The sequence below is a fragment of the Sordaria macrospora genome, chromosome 1 (genome assembly GCF_033870435.1).
Source record: "Sordaria macrospora chromosome 1, complete sequence".
Taxonomy (NCBI): Eukaryota; Fungi; Ascomycota; class Sordariomycetes; order Sordariales; family Sordariaceae; genus Sordaria; species Sordaria macrospora.
The window spans coordinates 6683176-6706504 of record NC_089371.1 but is presented as its reverse complement, the minus strand read 5'-3'; the positions used below and the strand labels follow the sequence as shown (position 1 = coordinate 6706504).

The 23329-nt window shown below is 52.3% G+C and overlaps 5 protein-coding genes across 5 annotated transcripts; 2 read left to right on the top strand and 3 right to left on the bottom strand.

Annotated features, from left to right (window-relative positions):
- Positions 1–6723: 6723 nt before the first annotated feature.
- Positions 6724–10964, bottom strand: SMAC4_01249 (uncharacterized protein). The gene is made up of 6 exons (XM_066089559.1): positions 10249–10964; positions 10041–10112; positions 9004–9903; positions 8732–8920; positions 8382–8671; positions 6724–8292 (listed from the first exon to the last, which is right to left on the bottom strand). The coding sequence occupies exons 1-6, from the start codon at positions 10371–10373 to the stop codon at positions 6941–6943; spliced, it is 2928 nt and encodes a 975-aa protein (XP_065945817.1). The 5' UTR covers positions 10374–10964; the 3' UTR covers positions 6724–6940.
- A 163-nt stretch (positions 10965–11127) lies between these two features.
- On the bottom strand, positions 11128–13996 carry SMAC4_01250 (uncharacterized protein). Its single transcript, XM_003352368.2, has one exon. The coding sequence runs from the start codon at positions 13763–13765 to the stop codon at positions 11552–11554; it is 2214 nt and encodes a 737-aa protein (XP_003352416.1). The 5' UTR covers positions 13766–13996; the 3' UTR covers positions 11128–11551.
- A 1688-nt stretch (positions 13997–15684) lies between these two features.
- SMAC4_01251 (uncharacterized protein) lies at positions 15685–18052 on the top strand. Its single transcript, XM_003352369.2, has 2 exons — positions 15685–16524; positions 16641–18052. Exons 1-2 carry the CDS (start codon positions 16189–16191, stop codon positions 17541–17543), a joined length of 1239 nt encoding a protein of 412 aa, XP_003352417.1. The 5' UTR covers positions 15685–16188; the 3' UTR covers positions 17544–18052.
- Positions 18053–18066: 14 nt separating this feature from the next.
- SMAC4_01252 (uncharacterized protein) lies at positions 18067–20199 on the bottom strand (the record flags this gene model as incomplete). Its single annotated transcript, XM_003352370.2, has 3 exons — positions 20062–20199; positions 18971–20008; positions 18067–18908 (listed from the first exon to the last, which is right to left on the bottom strand). The coding sequence occupies exons 2-3, from the start codon at positions 19530–19532 to the stop codon at positions 18067–18069; spliced, it is 1404 nt and encodes a 467-aa protein (XP_003352418.1). The 5' UTR covers positions 19533–20008; positions 20062–20199.
- A 402-nt stretch (positions 20200–20601) lies between these two features.
- Positions 20602–22606, top strand: SMAC4_01253 (uncharacterized protein). Its single transcript, XM_003352371.2, has one exon. It carries the CDS (start codon positions 20623–20625, stop codon positions 22342–22344), a length of 1722 nt encoding a protein of 573 aa, XP_003352419.1. The 5' UTR covers positions 20602–20622; the 3' UTR covers positions 22345–22606.
- Positions 22607–23329: the final 723 nt, after the last annotated feature.

The following is a 23329-nucleotide window of genomic DNA, read 5'->3' as shown; positions in this document are numbered from 1 at the left end:
TGATGTCGAGAATGGCCTTCGAGAAGGGAATGGGACGATCCCTCGACAACCCCCCATCTCAATGGGATTCTGGATGTGGGGCAGACGAATGGGCATTCAACTTCCCCCATATCCAATTTCACAGGCTCTTTGACTCCTCACATAGACTCAGGAACCAAGGCCTTTTCAACACTCGCCCAGACGACACTTTCAAAAATTCTGGAAATGAACAGAGAGGAGGCCTCTACATACTTGGACAAGCGAATAATATTGGAACGCTGATGGTGGAACAGTGTCATTGCACTCTCCTGGACGCAATGCAGTGCCTGGCGAAAACGAGAAGCGACGAAACTCCAGCGTGACATCGGGGCGTCGCGGTACAACTAGGCAGGGGGTCACGGGTGGTGCGTGATACCGTGATGAGGAACATGCCCTGAAGAGGTCGAGAATGATGATGACCGAAGATGTTGGCGGCAGCGGCCAGCGCCATGCAGCAGGAAACCTTGTCGACACTCGCCCAGTTCCAGTGCCCGGGACAGTCAACCCAGAAGGTACGGATACCGTAGGGCAGTGCCAAAAGGGACCGTGTTTGAAGTCGACAAGGGCCCCCTTTTGGGTCGCGTTTGCTTCAAGAAGAAAACATCATGAGGTGCGGGCCGAGGGGGTTGACGGGGGCCGACGGGGGACGGGGGACGGGGGATGAGAGGACGGGTCAAGGGTGGGAAACATTGGCTGGAAAACATGGCATGTTCGATTTTCCCCAAGAGGGGCCATATCCGTTGGAGAGAAGTGGAAGGGTTGAGAAAGGGAAGGGGATCCTGGGCGAGCATCACGAGTTTGTTGTCAGAGATTCATCGCCAAGTGAGAGCCAGAGTTACTTACTATGCTAGCTGTAAGAACGCACGGGGCACCCAGGGCTGTGGTGGGTTCCACTTCAGTGTGCTCACTTTCGGTGGAGACCTACGGGGCCCCGGGTTATCTTAGAATTAGATATCTTTTTTGGGCAAGGGACGACTTGCGGCCGCCAAGACTGGACCTGCGTCCCGTACGCTTTGCGTACAATTAATTAAATTGTAAAAGTTTGTAATATTATTTGTTGTAGTTTATATATTTGTTTCTTTTAATATATTTATCAACTTTAATTGAGAATGCTTAAAAAAGATATCTAAATTCTCCACTAGACTAAATTTAATTATGATTAATATAGCTTACTAAAACTAATTTACTTATATAAAATTAGACTACAATTTAGTTATAACAAGACAATATAATAATGCAAAAGATATTACGAAGATCACTTTGTCAAAATAAATTTAATAGTATATTTACTTTTTTTATACAATATTTAAATATTATAATCTAAATTCAAATGTAAAAAATGTAGTAACTGGAACGTGCACGTAAGCTCAAGGTGGTCTGAGCGCTGAAATAACCCCCGGGTCGGGTGTTCGTCTCAAAGTAACCCGCATGGCCCTACCGTAGAGGTACATAGACTGGACATCACCCCGACGGTCTTGACCAGCAAGACTAGGTACCTCCTGCCTTATCCCTTTACCACAGCGAAGCAAAAGGAACTCAAGTCTCAGCATCCATTCTCCATGTTACGGGTGAGCGAGACTTCCATTCTGGATACAGTCGTCAAGACATGCCGGATTCGTGGTCGCCACGCTGGATCTGCCGTCTTTATTCATGTTCCCGAGCCTCACTCAATCAATTTACTCACTCCAAGCCCAAATCGACGATGAGCATTTCTGAATAGAGGCATTATTACGCAAACGGCTGGATGGAACTGGAAAGCAGGCATGGGAGCTGTCGAAACTTGATATCCAGTGCCGCCAGGCTGGCCGAGATGCAATCCCATTCGACGAGTGACGGCTTATCAAAAACGCCACATCCCGTCTGGCACGGCGCAGCGCGGAAGGATGCGGAGCAACATCTTCATGTCGGCCGTCCCATCATCCCTCAAAGGGCCCCCCTCATCAAAGAACCCCTCAAAGGCGGCCTTGTAGCTGTATAGGGTATAGCTCCTTCACACAGTACTGTACACTCCGGCCTAGGTTGCCTTGCGGCAGGCACGGGAGGAGGGTAGGAGTAGGACTATGTATACATCACTATACACTGCAGTATCTCACGAGGTTGTATCCGGTTTCCAGGCTCAAGTGCTACTATGCACGTCCATAATCATTACAGGGCTTCGCGCTGCCGCCCAGAACCGCGGGTGGGAGAAGACCAAGTTGGTGTGTTCGATGAAGGTCGGATATGAGGACCGGTGAAGGCACCGTCATTTTCATGTCTGGGCGAGCAAAGCCTCCATGGCACAGATCTGGGCTTACTCTACACTACAGCCTTTTCTCTGCCGATTTGGCTATACAAGACTAACTAACAAGTTGGCGCTATAGTCTTGCTATAAGGCATAGCCGTTTCCCGTCTACCTTGACACACAAAGCACTCCCCTCCGTATGGCCATATGTACGCACACATTCCCATCTTCTCGGCTCTTGTGCATCGTTACAGGGCCATGCTCCATCTTGGCGCTTTTGCATCATGTGCGATTGGGTCTTTTGGCGCGTGCCTTGCCTGGACTGTCACGAAAAGGTCACTCCCCAATTTCACGCTCTTCAGTTCCCATTCAGCTACCGAAGAGGTTGTTCCGGGCTTTTACTGAGATGTCAGATGGGAAGGATCCTTGAACTAAAACAAGGCGACATCGCGGGGCATGCTATTCATCCTGACAGGCATAGCTTGGCAGCCCTCCCCTTCCCACCCCGGAGAATACCTACAAGGCAACTAATCAATGTGCGGGTTCCGAATAAATAGGATGGGGGAACGCAGGGTTGCTTCCCGATACAAATGCCTGAAACCGGTGGGAGATAATGCATCCAATTTCCCCTTTCGAGACAGCGATTCCACCACCCTTCTACCTTGGTTCAAGCCTCCAACTCTAGGTGCACTGACACTCGTCACAGGCTTGAAGAACTGTACCACAATCTATATCCCACCAAACTACATACTTGCCATCCCCCCCAACCCAAGAACTCCACGGGGGGTAGCCGTGTAACCCTCACTCCTCATTAGCCATGCTGACCAATTCTCCCCGGAATCGAAGCCTGTTGGTCAAAGTCACCACCATAACCACGCCTTGTGGCACGCATAAATTCCATTCTCAGCGGGCCCGCCGGTGTCCTTTTATCAGCGTTGAAGCGACGGAAGCGCTATGGTATTCGGCCTTTCCTCAGCATTTTTCCAGGTCTGATATACTCTCAATAAATTGGCCATGAGTGGGACTACCCGAATCAGGAAGACGATACTCACCCTACGTTGAGACATATATGCTTGGCGATCAGCCTGGAATATTCAACACATTCCGTCATCACACTCCGGAAATCCTACCGCACGGGGTACGTCGATCAACTGACTAGTAGGTGATAGTCCATCGGTGGTCCCTGAGAGAAGCCATCCATGCGTTGCCGATAAAATATATAGGCATGGCGAGCGAAGATGACGCCGCCCACCACGCAGTGTGCCAGGCCAGGTACCCCAGCATCCCGCTCCCGGACTGAAACAGGCCAAGACTTGTTCTGATTGAATACCGAACGAGCGACAGAAGAAGACCATTTTCTCCCTTTTCTAATTCCTTGGAAAGAATAATAAAAAAAGAAGACGAATCATCATGATCCAACTTTTTTTCTGTTACCTTCCGTACTTTGATCGGCCATGCCATCGAAATGATGGGGAGAGAGGGATTGGTCAAGTTACTATCCGTCGTCTCTCGGGTCGGCATGCCATTTACCGAGAAAACTGTCTCTTTCCATCTTCTTTTTTCTGTTTGTATACTGTGTACCATTCATAGTCCAATTCCCCCATATTCGCATTTGCCCTTCCTTTGCCGCTGCGTTCCGACTGGCAAAGAAAAGTGTGATATGTTAAGCCATGCTCGCCCTGCCATGCCATTCCATCCCATGGGATGGGCTGAAACTATGTCATCGAAATGTGATTGCACACTATGTCAGCTGCAGCCTGGGAAGCTCCGAGGTTCATCCATGGGAACACCTTCTTTAGTACCTACCATTCTTCAACATCCCTGTTGTTCTTCCAGTATAACTCGGAGGAAGGGTAGCACATAGTACGCTCTTTTGTACGTCTGAGCTGACATCTAATGGTAAGCCTAGGCCGAAGAAGAAGAAAAGGGTCCAGTGCCGCATGACAACCACGTCCAACAACCAACACCCCACACTGGGGAAGAAGAAGAAAGGGCTGGCTGATGAGCCGGCTAGAAGGAAGGATGGCAAGTCCCGACCCCGACCGCAAGAACCCAGTCACATCTTGCCTGTGTATCAAGACCCTGCGCTTGTATAGAGTCTAGAGAACAGGAGGATCCGCTGTAAGCCGTACACTCACACACACACACACACACACACACACACACACATCCTCAGGGTTCAAGTGAAGCTGTAAGAAGCTTACAATCAGTGAGGTGTGATCTATCTCACCTCAAGTGGAAGTGAGTGAGACGGGCGAGCGGGCGGGGGCAGGCGGGTGGGCGCGGTATCGACTTTTCTTCCATCCATCTCCCTATGGCCTTGCACCCGGACAGACATACTTACATACTTTGCTATATCAGACGGGAAGTAGGCGGACAGGCATTCATCTACCTATTGGCAACTATTTTCTCTAATTCAACCTTCCTAAATTCCCCACTACACACGCTCTTTTTTCTTTATCTCACGCTCACTGGCTCTTCACGAAATCAACCCTTTACCAACCCTCTACACACCACCTACTAGGTATTATTATACTACTGACTAGACTAGAGGCACACAACCACTCACCACCTCGTCACCCACCCACTGACGATTCTTCAGCACAATGTCTCAGTTGTAGGTGGTGAGCCATCCATCCATTCATTCCCTTCCCATACCCATACCATATCCTCGGCTTTTTGCGACCTGCATAGCCGTTCACAATATGTGACGAGTGACTTGCGGGTGACGGGGTGACGGGTTGCTACTAGACTAGTAGATTACCTAGGTAGTGTGGTATCTCTCCCCTAGAAAAAATGTGTCGGCAATACCACACTTGTTTTGGCAGTATTCTTCAAGAGCTGTAGGCTTTAGTTGACGGCAGAGTTTTTAATATGCATGGGTTGGTGGGGTTGATGATAGTTTTGACTTTTGGCTTTGATACTTCCGACCTGGGAAGGAGCATTCCGTTAAAGACGCCGCTTTCAAGTTCGAGATGTCGGGTGTTTTGTACCTAGAAAGGAGCGGACGGGAAGACAGAGACGACCGAGATGCTCAACTGCTCGCTCTTTCCTATTACCACTTACTGTTTGTATGTGGTATCGTTTTTGTTCTGATATAACCCAAAACAATGACCGGGCAATTTTGCTTTATCTACCTACTCAGGTACCTTCAACCCAAAGTCCAGTACAATGACCTTTTAAGACTTTCTTACCAAATTATAATGAAACCCTCAACTACCTGCCCTTCTAGCCCTACCTTCCGTCCCGACCCATCTACATCGTCTTCGTTACCTGCTGCTTCGAAGCCCCCTCTCCCAAACTGCAGTCAGTTCCATCCTAAGCCGATTCAACCCTCCGACTCTTCCCATCTCTTCCCAACACCACCAAGACAACCTACCTAGGCTAGAGACGGATACAGGTTCCCAGCCAGTCTTCTCTTTGAGGACAAGAGAGAAAAAAGCCACCAAAAGCGGGGTTGTCGGAACTCCTTGCGACCCGACTGACCAACCGACCGACCGAAAGACCGGCCGATTGATGTTGCTCCGCCTGCCTAATCAATCTAGCAATCAATCTCTTTTGTGCTAAACGAACTTGCAGACCGAGCGAGGTCCACAAGTATGTAGGCACGCACGATGAGTACAAGAGAAGGAGCGATGGAGGGCTGTAAATTGGAAAGAGCGAGCAGGCAGTCAGTCAGTCAGTCAGTCAGTCAAAAGTGCTTGGTCGTTCCTGTCCTCTCGTCCCGCTCAGTTGATGAAGAGTTGGGCAGGGCGTTGGGGGGGGGGGCCTTTTAGGTACTCACCTATCTCCCGTCGAAGAATCGAAGAAGGGGATGGGTTCATACCTTGATGAAGAGGAGAAGATAAGTGACCTAAGATACCTAAGTACCAGGTCTACAAGATACGTATCCAGGAGGTAGGTGGTGTTGCCTTCTGGTCACCTTGACCAGGCTCTGGCTTCTTCTTTTTTTTTTTTCCATCTTTTTGTTAAAAAAAATAAAGAAATCCTTGAGCGTTGGATGTGTGAGTTACCTACATCTGTCCCGTACCTTCAGATCAGGTACCTACCTAGAGTAAGGTTATCTGCGGTCTCCTGTGCGATTACCCTTATGCGTCCGTCCCATTGGCGCGTAAAAAGCTTCACCGGCTTCATGCAAACTGCTTCAAACATTCAAACACACAACCAACAGCAGGCACCGGTAGGTAGGTAGGTAGGTAGGTAGGTAGGTGTGTCAGTGTATGCAGCGTTGGAACCAGGTTGGGATTACCTGCGTGAACGGAGAATCACATGTCATAAACGGTTTGTTTGAGCTGTTCGATTCCTGTCTGTAAGGTTGGTTGCTCTTGTTATAAACTTGCTTGGACAACAGAGAGGGAGAGGGGTGAGTATCAATGGTCTGGTAGTACTCGAGGAGACTGGGGCGTGAAGGTGACTAGGTTTTCCCCCATGGTTGTAAATGCTTTATTTTGAAAGCGATATCAAAAGCGGGAAGGTATGTGTGTAAGCAAGTGCCTGATGATTTTCCTGAGACTGACTTACGTTGTCTCAAGTAGCTAGTCATAGGATGAGTGTTTGAGTATTTCTTCATAACATTTGTCCATGGTTTTTTAGCCTATAGTCCGAAAATGAGCACTCATGACCGATCATGAGGAATGCGAAAAAACATATCTTCAGCAACTCATCAGTCAACACCGACTGGAAGCCAAAAGGCCTCCCTCCTCAGGCCCAATTCTCAACACCTTCACCACCACCAGCCCAATCCATCGTCATCGCAGCCCAGAGATCATTGTACCCCATCCCCATACTCATAACCATATTCATATTGATACCACCCATCCCCGACCCCATCATCATTGGCATTCCCCCCGGGCCCGACGGCACACTATTCCCATCCCCTGATACATGTCCGTGTTGTCCACCTCCACCCCCATTACCTGAGCCGCCAAACTCCATACCATCATTCCTCGTAGTATTCGCAGTAGTAGCAGCACTACTACTGCCACTACCCAGACTACCCAGACTATTCGGACTTCCCCCAGTATTTAAAGCAAACGTCTCATCCCAGTAGGGGTAATAGGGTTCCAGGCTGCCGTCCATCATGGGACATCCGGACACGTTTGTTGAGGGGATGTGAAGGGTTGGTATGGGTATGGGTGTTGCTTGCGATTGTGATTGTGGGATGTCTATATCGAGAGGAAGCATGGAGAGGTCCATGTGGATGTCTAGGACTTCCTGTTGAGCTTGGGGGTGCTGGTGGTGGTGGTGGATATTCTTGTTGACGAAGTCTAAGTCTGTTGGTGGTATTGGGATATTGAGGTGCTGGTGCTGGTGCTGGTGCTGGTGCTGGTGGTGCCGACGGAGTGGTTGTTGAGATTGAAAGTGCTGTTCCTCCCCATGTGCCAAGATGGACTGAGCATAACCATGAGCATTACTCTCGTCCTCCCCAACCGCCTTGCCAGTAACAGGACAGATACCAACACCAACACCAACACCACCCATCCTCGCATCCTTATCCCTCTCTTTACCCAAACTCGCTGTGCCCTCCAACTTGGCAACTCGATTCCTAAACTTCCTCCTCACCACCGCAAACACAACCTTGCTAGCACTCAACACATCCATTCCTTTAGTCGTCGACATCGTCGCCGGCGTCACATTTTCCCGATCTTTATCAACACTACCACCCTCAGAAGAAGCAGACGAGGCAGTGCCCGTACCCAACCGACACAACCTCTCCAGGAATTTGTCAAACCGCACCACCCTCCTGGCCCCATAATCATCCCACCCGGGACAAAACGTGATGGGGAAGCTCATGCGAAACCCGAGGATGGTAGACAAAATCAAACAGCCCCAGCCGATCATGGAGAAGGCGTTGATTTCGTGTGCTGAGAGAGATAAGAAGTATTCGTAGTTTTGGTGCAAGGTGGGGATTAGGCTTAGCAAACGGTTGGGGTCTACGCGGAAGGAAGGCGGAGGACCTTTTTCTAAACCGGGGAGCTTGACGGAGGGAAGTTTGAGGAGGGGGGCGCCAGTCAAAAAGAGGCGGGTGAAGAGGGTTGTTATGCGGATTGAGGCTTTTTGGGCAAAGAGGGCGGATGTTAGTTATGTTTGGAGGGAAACAGGGAGAGGGAAATGTGAAAGGGGTAGGGAAATATGAACGTACGTATTGATTTCAGTTCGGACGGCATCTTGGCCTCCCACTCGTTTAGTTGGGCTTCCATGCCTTTGATGATCATCTCGATCTGGCTCTCGGTTTGTTGTGGTAGACCACTAATTCCACCCCTTTGCGGCTTGCGGAGATCATTGGTCTCTTCGCAGAGCCGTTGGAGGCGGACTAACCAGGGGAGGATGCAGTCTCCTTTGGTTATGCTGTACTTTTCGAGGATGTCGCAGCATTTGGAGGTGTAATTGGTGAAGGACATGGAGGGTGTGCGGTTCCACGATGTTGCGAAGCTATCATATATGTGTTAGTCCAACTACGTGACAAGACATCTCTGTTGAATGATGACCTACTTTGACGCAACATAATACGTAGCCAGATAAGTCCTGATCTCCTCCAGCCTTTGCGGACTAGGGCGTCTCGGACCGTTGAGTTCATCAAAACCAGGATCCACGTCCAGCTCGAGATCGTTGACCATATCCACCGCCATACGCACATACTGGAACGCTTGTCTGTTTTTCGGACGAAGGTGGAAGGGATACCTGGGCACACGAACACACAATCGTTAGCAGTCATCCTCAATCTCCAAAACCCAGTCTATAGGCACGTAGACACAAAAACTCACCAAGCAACGTAAGCCGCCAACCCCTGCAACAACTCCAAACTCCTCTCACCCCCAGCCACGAACTTCAGCCCCAAAATCTTCCTAAATTCCTCATCGTATAGACTATGGCCCTGCAAAGTCCTCGTGCTGCTCGCCGCCGCCAAAACAGCCAGCAGCACAAAGGGCCTCTCCCTCGCTAGGGACGCCACTGTTGCTTCTTCCAGCTTCACTTCATTCTCATCGTCGTTGCAGACCGAAACATGATCAACCAACACACAGGGAAAATGCCACACCATAACCTTTTGAAAAGTATTCAACAGTTGCGAGGCAGAGTCGACGTTGAATTGCGGTTGCACGGAGAGGGAGGCGAGGGAGCGGCTGCTTCCTCCTGGTCCGGGTCCCGGCTTTCCGTTTCGGTCTCCGTTTCGGTTTCCAATCCTTGGCCCCGTACCACCACCCCCAAAACCAGCCCCAAACTGCGCAACCCCAGAAGCGGAAGCAGAAGCAGAACTACTCCCCGGCGTAGCAGCCGATGCTCCAACCGGCAGGGAGCTAGCATGGCTGGAAATTACCGATCCGTCTCCTTCGCAGTTCCCATCATCGTCGTACTCGTGATCATAGCCGTAGGTACCGTCTTCGTCCTCGGAATCGACCCCGGTGTTGGGGCAGATATGATCCATGAATCCTTCGTGGTCGAGACGGAGAGATTCAAGACTGATGGCTACGTCGACGGAGGAGGTGGGGATGGGGACGTCGATGGTGAAGGTGCGGGATGGACCGGGGGGTAGACCGGGTAAGGGAGATTGCTTTTGGAGGGAGGAGGGGTTTGTGACGGTCCTGTTTGTGGTTATGCCAGTTGTTGTGGTTGTTGATGTTCTGGGGTTGGTGGTTGTGGTTGTTGATGTGGAGTTTTTGTCGGCTCTGAGGAGGTGTAAGTGAGTTTATGGGGACATGTTGAACGAGTTTGAGAAACTATTTTTGAGGAGCTGCGCACTTGCATTTGAAGGGTAAGAGAAAGGAAAGAAAAGGCAAAGAAGAGAAAAAAAAAGGTAACCTACACCCTCGACCCTCTAGGCCGTCTTGTTGTGGGTCCGGTCTTGAAGATACACTCTCGTTTCGAAGCCAAGCACCTGAACCAACACATGATTGAATCCACCAGTTAGCGGCTGTTGGAACATAGAAAAGAATCACTTGAACACCAATCTTTTGAAATTGGAAGAACGGGCAGCAATGCACGCCATCACGAACTTGATAAAGCATGCCAACCTTTTACATATCCCCGCTTGGCTGCTCCCCTGACACTTGACCTTGGCAAACCTGCAAGCTTCACAAGCGTTAGCGACACGAGGCCGAAGCGGCGCCTTGTCTTTTTGTTGCTGTTGTTGGTCCATGTTATCCTTCCGTTGGGGTGGATGGGAAAATTGATAGATAGTTTTTGTTTGAAACAAGCAACAATCGAGCCAAGTTCCTCGATCGGTCGGCTTCAGTCTAATCAGTTGGTCAGGTCGGGTGGTGCCAACTGAGTTATCTTGTTGGTGGAAAGGGCGTGCTAACTTCCGACGTCTCTCGGCGTTTAAGTGAGCCTTTTGCGTGTGCTAATTGTCTTTTTGTGCTATGGTTACCGATGGTATGGGACCAATTGAGAGTTTTACGAATACGCCTTCTAGTTCGTGTGTGTGCTCCGAGTGCTGTCGCAATGTGCCGAGCGAGTCACTGAGGAAATACGCAGGCAGGTCCGGTGAATGTGGACTGGAGGACGGGATTATGGAGGAGGATGGAGAAAAAGGAGGAGACAAGGAGAACCCGGCTTTCTTGGCTCCGAAGGGACGCGGAGGTTAAATGTGATGGGGATTCAGGGTTGATGGAGACGGTGAGAACAATCGACCATTGAGATTTTAGTGATCATCGTGAGCGACGAGCTGTTCTACACAGTACACTAGACCCCTCTGTCAGTCTCTCGGGTCATCAGACCCCCCCTTTCAAACCCCCCTGAGAGACTCCTTTTTCAGCCTCTCCACGTCAACAACTTAGCTCCCGCCTTGGCATATGGTACCGCCCTGATCATCAGTGGAGTCAACACAGCCCTACAGGGCGACGATGGTGTCATCATTTTCAAATGTTGATCAACATCAGCGAATTGGTCTCAGAGGGTATTTTACTAAATATTAACGAATAAAAGGCATGTCGCCATCGGCTTATACGGCGGTGAGCTCAACTATATAAGAGCCGTCCAGTCGCCTAGCCCGATCGTACACAACACCCAGCTACACCACCTACATAACACTACACCTCGCCCGCGCCGGATGTGCCATTATAAGTAGCTTAAGTCCGGAAACTCATTCTTTTCGCTTCTCCCGTCGCCTTCTCCGTCAAGCCATTGGGTATCCTTTCCGACACGTCTGATTATCATAAAGCATCCTCGCAAGAACTAGGCTCGCGTGAGTAAGAGGGGAAAAAAGAAAACAGGGAAAAAAAACAAGGCCCGGTACGGCCAATGAAGTCATCACGATGATCATCCCATCGCAGCCGCTTCATCAAATTCATCACCAACACAGAACAACCAACCACTTCAACAAACCGCCTCCTCAGCACACCTCACCAACTCGCAAAGCGTCCTCAACAAGAACGGATCCAACGCCGCCGTCTCCTTCGGTGAAAGCGCCTCTCCTTCCACCATACCCTCTCCAGTAGTCAGCTTCAGCGTCGTAACCAAACGCGCAATGCACTTCGCTAAACCAGCGTGAATGTCCCTTAGCATAGCCAAGTCGCAACCACCAGCGCCGTTGCTACCGCCGCCGCCGCCGCTGCTGGTCGACATCTTTGGCGCACCACCTGCTTTTTCGCTGTCTCTGGTGAATGGACGGGTGAAGCCGCCGTCTCTGGGAGAGTAAAGACCACTAGAGGAAAAGTTCGCGGCTGCTTCGTCGTTCATGCCCAGGATGCTCTCGGCCTTTCTGGGGATGCGGCGCACGTTGTTATCGTCTGAGTGGCGGGTCGGGCTACTAGGATTCCGCTGAGGAGCATTGTTGGTCTCTTTGGGAATGTGCGACGATGTGCCGGGTTGGGGCGGGCAAAGGGTGCCGATGTAGTTGTAGGCGATTAGGTGCGCGTAGAGGGCGTCGCACAGGCGGTCGGTGCCGGTGGGGAAGATGTTCTTGATGGGTGCCCACTCTGGCACTCCCGAGGTTTTGCTCGCTCTCGGCTCGGGGAAGGTATTTGCGGTCAGGTCGTGGGCGTAGCTTGCAAATCTCTTATTGGCGCGCCGGCTTTGCATCAGGTTGGGGAGGTTCCAACGCTTGCGCGACTTGGTGCTTAGGTTCGAAAAGGTGAAGATCGACTCGTTGTCTTCGTCGTCGATACTGTTGGTGGGCCTTCTGACCCGGTGTTTGAGCTTCCTGGAATAGGTCCGTATGGTCTCGATGGACAGGCTGGAGGTGAGCAGCGTGGTTTCCGGAAAACAAGAGGTCGAGATGCGCAGAGTGTTCAGCACGTCTGCAGGCAAGGGAACACCCGCCACAGGACTGTTTGGAACGAAGCTAGACGCACGAACACGACCAACTGCTGGCTCCGTATGCGATCGCAGCCACCCTTGAAGGTGTCCAGTCGACGTCTTCACACTCAGCTTCGAGCGTAAATCTGAGACGCTGTCTCCCGCCGAGTGTTGATCTCTCACACTTTCCTGCCTGGCTACACCAACCTCCGTAGGCACCGTCTGTGAGTGTGGAACTTTCTTCTTCATATATAGCTCAAGCGACGGCCTTTTCGAGGCATCGATGATCGTTCTGCCCCCGGGCGTCGAAAGCACTGGCAACGTCGGGGATGGGAGTAGTGTTATGCCCCTAGTCTGAACATTGCCGAGCTGAGAACCGTCCGCGTCGCTGGCCGCCCCTTCCTGTTGGCAGAATGCAGGTAGCGCTGCCGGTTTCTGAAGATGGAGTTTCCTCAGTGACGACTTCCTTTTGGGTACAACTGGCGGATGTATGTCAATGATGCGGGGCTTCCCTATACAAGACTGCCCCGAAGATGTGCGCGGCCGATCACCATTGTCGGTCAAGTGAATCGGCAGTGCCATCGGCATCGCATTCGGGAACAGCGTCCTCGGAGAAGTTGGAGAGGACGGTACAGTCTTGGCGAGAATTTTGTCGTTGAATCCCAGGGCTGTTTGCGGCCGAGGGGGAACATAACGGTCGTTGACCATGTCGGGCTCTTCTGATCCGGGCATCAGGTCTGGCTCATCATCAAACCACGTTCCTTGACGGTTTGTAGTCGGTTTCGACGAGGTGGAAGAGGGTGAGTGGGGCTTGCTAGAGAATGGCGAAGAGCTGCGACCGGAAATCGAGGTGGTAGTTGTGACCACTGATTGCTGGCGGGTTCTGATCGAAGGTGGCATTCTCTCCACAGATGAATCACTGAAGGTATCAGAAGAGTCGTCCCCGGCCCCAAATTGCTCATGGTACCCCGGCATGTCTGCCACCAATCTGCGCTCCGTGCCCTCGTAGAGGGAGTGCCGGGCACTCTGGTGGGTCACAGATTGGTAATGGGATGAAGTACGGGAGGAGGTTCGTCGGTGGTGGTGGTGGTTTGGTGCCCGCCCTTGGTTTGACATTTGATCTGATGTCCGATATGAATAGTCCTCGTCCACGTGGGTCGCTGCTGCAAGGCCTTGGCATGGGTAACCGGCGGTCATGGACTGGTTGTTGAAGAACACCTCGGATTCCTCCAAGCTCTGGACGAGGAGCTCGGGGAAGTTGAAGCCTTTGAACTGCGTTTTAATTTCCTCCATTTTGATTGCTGGGCCGGGGAAAGAAGTCGAAATAGGTTTGGTGGCGGACTTCCCTGACGACACCGGACGAAAAGAACCTTGAAAGGGACCGGACGTCAACCGGGGCTGGTCAACGTGTGAAGGGAAGAGGCAGAAGCTAAGCTACCACTTCAAGCCGCCAACTTGACGATGCAGGATGCAGGTCGCAGGAAGGACGCAGGACGAGCAGCTTGTGGTCAAGTCAGATCGTCGTTTGGGGGTAAGTGAGGTGGTCATGGATCCCTGCGCTGATCGCCTGTTGATATGAAGCCGGGGCATATCCCTGCCACGGCGAAGGGAGCTTGCCTCGTACAAGAGCGCGTACGGTGTTGGACGGTATGGACACTCCGTGGAAGTGAATGGGAGACGGTGATTAGTGTGACGGTGAAACCGGGTTCTAGCAGAAATGCCGATACACCAAGTCTGCCGTGTAATGTTTTGGAACAGTTCTTCCAATGCCGCCTCGTAACAGCGAAACAAGCTAGACAGTAGCCTACCAGACACAGTTAGAAGGTGTCGCGACTGAGTGGTTGAGAAGGGTCAGAGTGAACAGTCGCGGACCAAGCGGACATCACGTTATAAGATGGCCACTTTTTCCTTTGGGGAAGACCGCGACTGACAAATGTCATGCGGAAAGAATGATTTCTTGTACGTGGACTTACACCATATAACGTTATGTTCTATGTGGTGATACCCGGCGCTGTCAAAACAGTTGAGCCGACAGGGGGCGTAGCAGACCAAGTGAGACACTGGACGGAATGGCGCCCTTGGTTTCCAACACGCGAGGGATCGAGAAGGTCTCTAGAGCCGAGACAGTGATAAAGATGACGGAGACACTGAGTGCTCCGTGAGAGCGTGGACACGAGATTGCTGTTATAAGGAACGTTTGATGGAGGAGCTGTTGCCGCCTTACGGCCATTTCAAACAAAAACAAGAAACGTTCCCTTTGCGTCGTGGCTTGTCTTGTCCGCAGCGACATATCGAGGCCACAGCAAGCTGGGCAGGGAAAAGGAAGGAAATAGTGGCCAACATTTTGGAGGCGTAGCTAGGCGTACATACTATGAAAGTCAAGATGCAGGGGGGCGAAATAGTAACACGAACTGGCATCCAGCGCACCTCGACGAACTCTTGCGCGAGTTGCCTTCCCATTTGGCCGTCGGCGCCAGACATGAAGAGTTATCAATCACGGACGGATAGACACAGATGCCGCGTCTTGGGTACCCGTCGGCTCAACCAAAGCTAGCCATATCGTCCCAGCCTAGGTGTCGCCGAGGGAGATTTCAGGATGAAGCCGCCATTTCCCGATCGAATATTTCGTGTTCACCGTAACATGGTGACATGTTGTTGGTTTTTGACTGTCCGGATGTCATGACTCCTCCAGAATTGACGGTGAGTGGGTGAAGTGAGCCATGTGCGTCAGTCAGTCAACAGAAATCCGATATCTTCCTCCCCTTATCTCATCGGTTTGCGGGCATCGAACCAATGGAGGAAAGATCGCCAAGAAAAAGGAATGTTGAGAGAGGAGGGAAGGGGTCTGGAGTGATGACAGACGCAGCAAAAAAAAAGTAAGAGGATTGAGGGGAAATGGAAAAAATGGTGGTGTCGTCAACTGGTTGATTGCCCGTTGTTGGTTGGCCTTTCGCTTGCTCACCAATCGCAATCGCACCTCAGCCCGAGGACGGACAACAGCGAGACCTGCGCATGGAGGGTAACAACCCGAACAGACAGCGGATGATGGATGAGGGACGAAGGACGATGGCAGTGGTGAATTTTGCGGGAGAGAGCTTGACGGAGTCGCATCGGGGTCCAAGCTCCCCGTCCTGCCCTGGCCCGTTCTCGCCCCACTGCCTGGCGGTCTTGGCGTTTCTCAACTCCATCCACGTGCATACATACCATACGCCGTCATTACAAAATTTAAAATTTCATGGGCATCTCACAAGGTCTTGACGACAACACCATTGGCCCTTGAAAAAGACATCTGAGATTTCAAGCACTATCTTTTCTTTTCCAAACCCTGCATGATCATTCTGAAGTCCTTCGGAACACCTTGCATCAGATCAACCCAGCCAACATCCCGCTTTTGGAATCCGGATCTTTCCCACCGGGCGTGAGGACGGTAACATCAAATTTTGTCTTGTACCAATCACTTCACACGACATCCACCAAAAAAAGACCAGAAGAGGAAACACACATCCTTTCAGCAACCTGCATTCCGTCAGGATTCACAGCACATCTCTGTACTTACAGCAAAGGTCACACGTCTGCCACGCCTGTCGCATTCCGCGGCTGTTTCTAGAAGTCCCAAAAAGAGTCGAAAAAGGTCAAGATCGGCAGGAAACGGAAGAAGAGAGAAAGAGAGAAAGAGGAAAGACAGGCAAGCCACATAAATCAGCCAGAAGAACAAGATGTTGTCGGAAGAATTCGTCTCAGGCATCTGCGGCCATCCTCTGAGCTCCAACACGTCCATCGCCAAGGACGTGGGCATCTACGGCCACACCCTGAGCCCTACCTACTCAGTCAAATACAACTTCAAGAAGAGCTCAGCGCCGGTAAACTGCGTTGCCGTCAGCGATACACATGTCTACGCTGCTCAGGAGAACAAAGCCTATGTCCACGTTTACTCGAGGATACGCGGGAACCAGGAGGCTTTTGTGGCTTTCCCCGAGAGGATCCGGTGCTTGACTTTGGCTGGTGACGTCCTGATTTTGGGCACAGCAGAAGGTCGGCTCATGCTTTGGGAGGTACGTTTTCGGTATAAGTGTTTCTGAGACACGCTCGCTCACTCACTCACTCACTCACTCACCCTTTCTTCACCCTCAATCCCCTTCCAACTAACATACTGCTTAAACCTCCCCAGACCTCAACCGGCCGCCTAATCTCCACCCCAGCGCGCCACGTCCAAGCAGTCTCCGTCGTGGTCTCCACGCCCTTCCATGTCCTCACCGGCTCCGACGACTCAGACATCCACGTGTGGTCCCTCCCCTCCCTTTTGGAACTGACGCCCTCCTCCGCCGAACACGAGCCCGAGCGCAGTCTCTCTAATCACCGCGCCGCCATCACCGCCCTCTCCGTGAACGCCTCGGTCTCCTACGACACTAACCTTGCCGTCTCGGCGTCTAAGGACAAGTCCTGCATCGTCTGGAACTACCAAACGGGCGACGCCTTGCGCACCCTGCTTTTCCCCAGCTTTCCCTTGTGCATGTCCCTCGACCCGGCCGCGCGCGCCATCATTGTGGGCTGCGAGGACTCGTCGCTTTACATGGCCGAGTTCTTCAAGGGCGCTGGCGATGGCAAGGCCCTTTTGGGCGCTCAGTCCGAGGACTCGGCAACGGTCATGCAGATTTCTTCACCCTTTGGGTCTACGCAACCTGGCGCTGGCCCGGCGTCGTGCTTGGCGTTTAGCTACGATGGCACGACGCTCTTGACGGGCCACCCGAGGGGACAGATCATGAAGTGGGATGTGGTGGATAACAAGGCGCCAGTGGAGCTGACGAACCTCAACGCTGCGGTGACGAACTTGGTGTTTGTCTCACCGTTTGCCAAGAACAGGGTCGAGGCGACCAGGACGTCGACGATTGTCAAGCCGAACCAGGCGGAACGCGCTTACACGGTTACGACGCAGCTTGAGGCGGATCTGAGGAGCCAGACGAGGGTGGATGAGTTGGTGGGCTCGACGGGTTTCAGCCAGCTGGCGCTGGAAAGCGCTATTGCGGAATTTCAGCAGGCCTTGGCGGAGAAGGAGGTTGAGAAGAAGGAATGAGACGAGTGTTTGGGAGTGGAACAGTTGAGAAGAGGAAAAAGAAATCTCTCCGAGGAAAGACATCATCAGCACGAAGAGAGACATCAGAACACGTTGAAAATGAATTCGACCTTGCATGATTGATCGAGATTGTTGGTTCCTGAACACGGTCTGGCTATGGTCAACTCAATAGGGGAAAAAAAAAAAAAAAATTGAGAAAGTTGACATGGTCAGGGTGAGTTCGCCATGTCCGTACATAGATAACTAGAACATTATGTATATATTTCGCAGATACCCCTGAATATAGATATCCAAATCAAAAGGCGCCGACTGTTATCCCAGCTGAGTCACACAAACGAGAAACCACTCTGATGATTCTGTTGGGATTCGTTGACTCTGGAAGATGACTCTAGAGGACGCCTGGTCTCCCTTCACACAAGATAATAACAGTCGGCTTCCATATTCCTTCCACCAAAACGCCACGCTTAACAAAAATGTAAACAGTCCTCATGATGAAACACGCAAGTCTCACCAAAATCAGCCATTACATGCCACCATAATCACCATCACCACCAGCTGCCTGTCCCTTTTCGGCCCAATTATTATCCGACGCAACATAACCTCTTCCTCCTTCCGTGTCACTTGCGTTTGGCCACGCATCAATCACGTTGTCGTTCCCCGACCCGTTCCCATTCCCATACACATTACCGTTTCCATTCCCATTCCCATACCCAACACCACCATCCCCTCTATTCGCAACAGGATACACTCCCGGGCCCAACCCGCCTGTCCTCCTTCGTTGCCGTTGCTGCACCTCACCACCACCACCACCACCCACCCCATTCCCTTTCCCAGCCTGACCACCATCCCCCCCATCCTCCCCCAAAAACACACTCTCCCCTTCCCCCACCACCACCCTTCCATTAACCCTAAACATCTTGGCATTCGCATTACTCAACGCCAGCAGCCCCGCCGTAGCCAGCAACAAGACCATCATGATCATGGCTCCGACCTGCGTCATGTTCCCGCTAAAAGCAGCGACCATGTACACCAGCAGTTTTGCCGTGGCTTCGAGGTATCCCTCTACATGGGTCTTTGAGCGAAGCCAGGCGGTGGCGATTATAGCGTAGAGGTCTTCCGAGAGGCCGCGGAGGCGGATGGAGCAAGGGTGGGTGTCGTCGGAGAGGGAGATGAGGAGGGAGGTTATTGGGTTGGCGGGTTTGTGTGCGTAGCGATCAGGGGAGTGGGATGAAGGAAAGGGGGGGTGGAAGGGATGGAACGGGAATGGCGGAGAAGGTAACGGACGGGGTTTGGAGCGTTGTTTGATTATGTAGATGTTGAGGATGCGGGAGAGCATCAGGGCCAGGAGGGCGGCGAGGGTCCACCCTGTTTTGATAGATGTAAGTATACGATCTGAGCCGCCGGTTAAAGGACAGAAAAAGACTTACAATCCTGAAACAGAATCACCAGCACGATAGCCGCTATCGTCAAAACCGGGCTGATCAGATACAAAACATGCGACAGCCACCCCAGATCAGGCAAGTCATCTACCGTCCACACCGTGGCATGCAAGCCGCTTTCCGACCTTCTGATGCGTAATCGCTGTCTGATAGCCGGGATGGTGCCCACGTCTAAAGTGACCGTTTGTCCTGGACGAGCAATCTTTTGGAGGTACAGTATGGTGGCAGCATTGTTGATGCGGAAGGTTGTCTGTCTCGGATTCCCACTTTGCCCGTTGCTACCTCCTCCCGTCACATCAACACTAGCTTCAGGCCCAGTCCCGGCATCGACAACGGCGGTAGCGCTGGATGCGGACCACTTGATGAGTTCATCAGCAGCTTGTTGATAGTGCAGGCCCGGAGCGAGGAGAAGGCTATCGAGCCAGCTGGAGCCGCCGGTGATGGCGGTGCGTTGGGCAACAGTGCTGAGGTCGGCGAGGGCTAGGAGACCGCCGGCGGAGAGCGAGACACCGGGGATGGGGTGGGTGGTCCACTCCGGGAAGGAGACCATGGTGTTGGGCGGATCTGGAGATTTCGAGGTCTGGATCGGGGATCCTGGCTTTGATCCTCTACCCCACCGAACTTGTCTCCGCTGCTGTGTATAGGGCTGAAGGTTATCTTTGTTGTTTTGGAATTTGAAACTCAGCCGCTGACTTTCGAGTTGGCGATGGACTTGGAGGTTCAAGAGCGATGGACTTGTCGTTCCTGTAGGCTTGGTCCCGAGTGACTTGGTTGAAGCCGAGAAGTCACTCCATGATCCGAGAATGAAGCCACGGAAGACACCCGCCTTTACGCCCGTGAAGAACTGTTGGGCACACTGCAGGGGAAGGGGCGAGAAAGAAAAATAAATACCGTCCCGAATTGTGACACTTCACCGTACATTAGAGCAAAATTAAGCCCATGACGCCAAACGGCCTAGCAAACCCTGCCAGGGCAGCCTATGAGGCGAAGAGACGCCATCTTGGAGGCTTCGTTGGATGTTCACTCCTTCCCTGGTTTTAGCTGTATGCCCACCCTTGTCTCAGTTCGCATATACCCACATGATGGCAGAAGTCTCCCTTAGTGTAAGTAACGGTACGAGTACCCGTGGGCGTTTTTCCCCAGTCCTGAAAAGAAGGTTGTCATCTCAGACCTCACATTGTCAGTGCGTGAGTCTTGTGATGAAGCGAAACATTCACACCCTCTTTTCAAAGGAAAAAGATGTTGGAGACTGACGAAAAGTGGAACCATAAACCACGGTGGGCCCAAGCTCCAAGCTCCAAAGCTGCCTGATCGACGACATCATTCGTCCAGCACCTGACCTGTGCCCACCATGCTATGCGGGGGAAGGCCCCACTAAACAAGGGGGATGGCAGGCTCGCCGGGAAACGACCAACGACGGACGGCCATTTTAGAATCGTCACTCTTCACTTTTGTCCCGAAAAGAAATCTCGAGCAAAGTCGATTGACGGCATCAAGGCAGTGCTAGACCACGCCATTATGGACAACACTTGCTGATGCAAATCGACCACTAATTATACTGGTAATTGCAGTCCTTGACGTTGCAGCTCCTGAACCTCCTCCTCGGCCTCTCCTGAGCACTCGAGCTCTCGCGTCTCGCAATGCGCCCGCGACTCCTCCTCCCCCGCGGGGAACTGGCCCGGCCATGCTCCCCGGCGATACACTCGACGACCACCCGATTCTTTACACAGAGCGCATCCGTCCGTGTGGGAACTCGAACAAGACCCCAACTCGGCTTCCTCAACGTGCCCGTAACCACTCAACAATACCGCTACCTGACGACCGAGCGCAAGGCGAGACTCAAGCAGGACATCAAGCAGGGAATTAAGATCACCTCATACCTCTGGATGGCTGGCGCATGCTGTTTTGCCATCGCATTCGCCCTTGTCCAAGAGACACTCGAAGCCCGCTATCCGACACCACACGAATGGAGCATGCTAAGTCGAATCTTCTTCCGCGGGGCCTTCTGTGAACGAGACCAGACCGACCCGTCCCGCACAACCGACTGGGTTCATGTCACGAATTGGATCAAGAGCGTGGTAGACAGATTGGAGGATCCCGGCATTGACGGCAAGGGACTGAAGGATGCGCCGTCCGACCGACCAAAAGGCACCAGGGACATCAGCACCATGTCCGAGAATTGGCGACGGGGATACTACGAAGCCATGATGTTGTACGCAAAGGCCGCCGAAAATGTCGAGAACTGGGTGACCGACAAGACCCAAAACCTCACCGTCCCGAACGACTACGTGATCGGTCCCTCCAACCCCAACCCGCGTCCCTTCCCTAACGAGAACTACCGACCACCCCAAGAGGATGACTGCGTACCGACCTTCGAGTCGCCAAACGAGATCTACATGCGCATCCTCTCCACCGAAGGCCTCACCAACCGCCAGCGCATTGAAGCCGGCCTCGCCTACGCCACCTGGCTCGAATTCAAGCAGATCACCGGACCCGCCAACATCATCCTCGAAAATGCCGTCGACCTCGCTGCGTCCGAGCAAGCCTCGCTCACCGGTGGCCAAGCCCCACTAGACACCAAAACTTACACCCTCGTCAACGACACCGCCGGCGCCGGCCACCATCATCCCTCCTCCAACCTCCTACAATCGCTCACCGCCCTCGCCACCTTCCGTGCCCGTAACGGCGACGTCTCCTCCGCGCTTCCCATGCTCGTCTCCATCCTCCAAGCGCGCAAGACTCTCCCCTCCACGGACCCGCGTCGTATCCCTTCCTTACCACAAAAGAGACAAACCTGGGCCGGCGCCGCTCTAGCTCTCCTCAAGGAACCACCATACCCGGACCCGCCCGAGGACGGCACCCTCCCCCCTTTGCGCGACGCCAAGGAACGCTGTGAAGAGGCCGCGCTAAGTTTGCATATCGGCGAGATCATGTACACTGCCAAGTCCAACACATCGGGGGCCGCTCATCACCGCGAGGAAGGCCTAGGCTGGACCCGTGAAGCAGTCGACATAGCCGAGGAGCAACTCCGCGGGCTAAGCAACAAGTCCTCCGCCATGTCCGCCCGCTTAACCTGCCGCGAGTGTTTGGCTGCAGGACTAGAAAACTGGACGATGATGGTTTCGAGGCTGGCGAGGGAGGAGAAGGCGCGCAAAGAAGAGTTGGAAAAGAATCCGGACCTTTTGAACCCGAAAAAGACGAGTTGGTGGAGTTTCTGGGGACAAGGGGAACATAAGCAGGAGGATCTGAATCGGTGGGCGGCGGAGGAGAAGGTTATTGCGGAGAGGCAACGGAGGGCGGCGGATCTGCTGGAGGAGTTGCCGACGGGAAATCGGGGGTTTTTGTCCTTTTTGCAGGCTTAAATTTCTTTGACTGGGAAGGTTCTGCGGGGAGGGGTTGGGGAGATTGGGAACGGAGACGCTCACGAAATGCATCATTGGTGAAAAGGGAGCACAGGACAAACTGAGGGGCACAGAACACTACGTACTTTGTTATGTATGAGGCGTTGTAGTATGTATGTTTGTTTGTATGTTTAGTATAGTAGTTGTTTTGCTTCAAGCATTGTACGTATTACAGAAGCTTAGGTTGAGACGTTAAGGAGGATACAGCACTCCTGGCCTACCGACGACAATCACGACTGTTGGATAAATTTTCCGCCTAGGGGATAGTTCATGAAATTGTGTGCTTGTAATTACCTACCGGTGTTGACTTCCCAAGGACTCAACAAGCCAGGTACCTTTGAGATAGCACTAGATGGTCTTGACCATGGTAAACCACCTTCCCGGGCTGATCAGAGATACCTCTACCAGATTGACTCCTCCTGCTGTGCTCTTCTCGAGAAAAGTATTCAACACAGTACAGTACATAATAGCTGTACCGGATTTTTCTTGTACCTACCTACCAGGTATATAAATAAGTGGTTGGTGGTGTTCAAACATCAATTTCCTAGCACCGCTAGATCTGAACAAATCTCACATACGACCATAGGCACTTGGGCAACTCGGGAACCCGTCTGATCTCCCATCGATAAGCCAGTGACCGCCAGGCCAGTAGTCGGATCGGTGACGGCCGGCGAATAATCTGGTGTTGTATGTCTCTTTTTTATTATTTCGATGTTGTGGCTCTTGCTCCTTCCCTTGGTGTGAAGTGTAGTTGGGTGGCTTGGGAAAGAGCGGCTGGTGAGCACCTACCAGCTTTTGTTGACCAGAGAGACCTCCTCCTGCCCACTGTGATTGCAGGTAAGTCAAGAAACTTGCTCTTGCCTGCTGTATTGGCTGGGTGTGTCTCCTGTTCCATGGTTGAACAAAACTGAATGGAAATTCCGTTTGATCTTGACGGCTCAGAGAC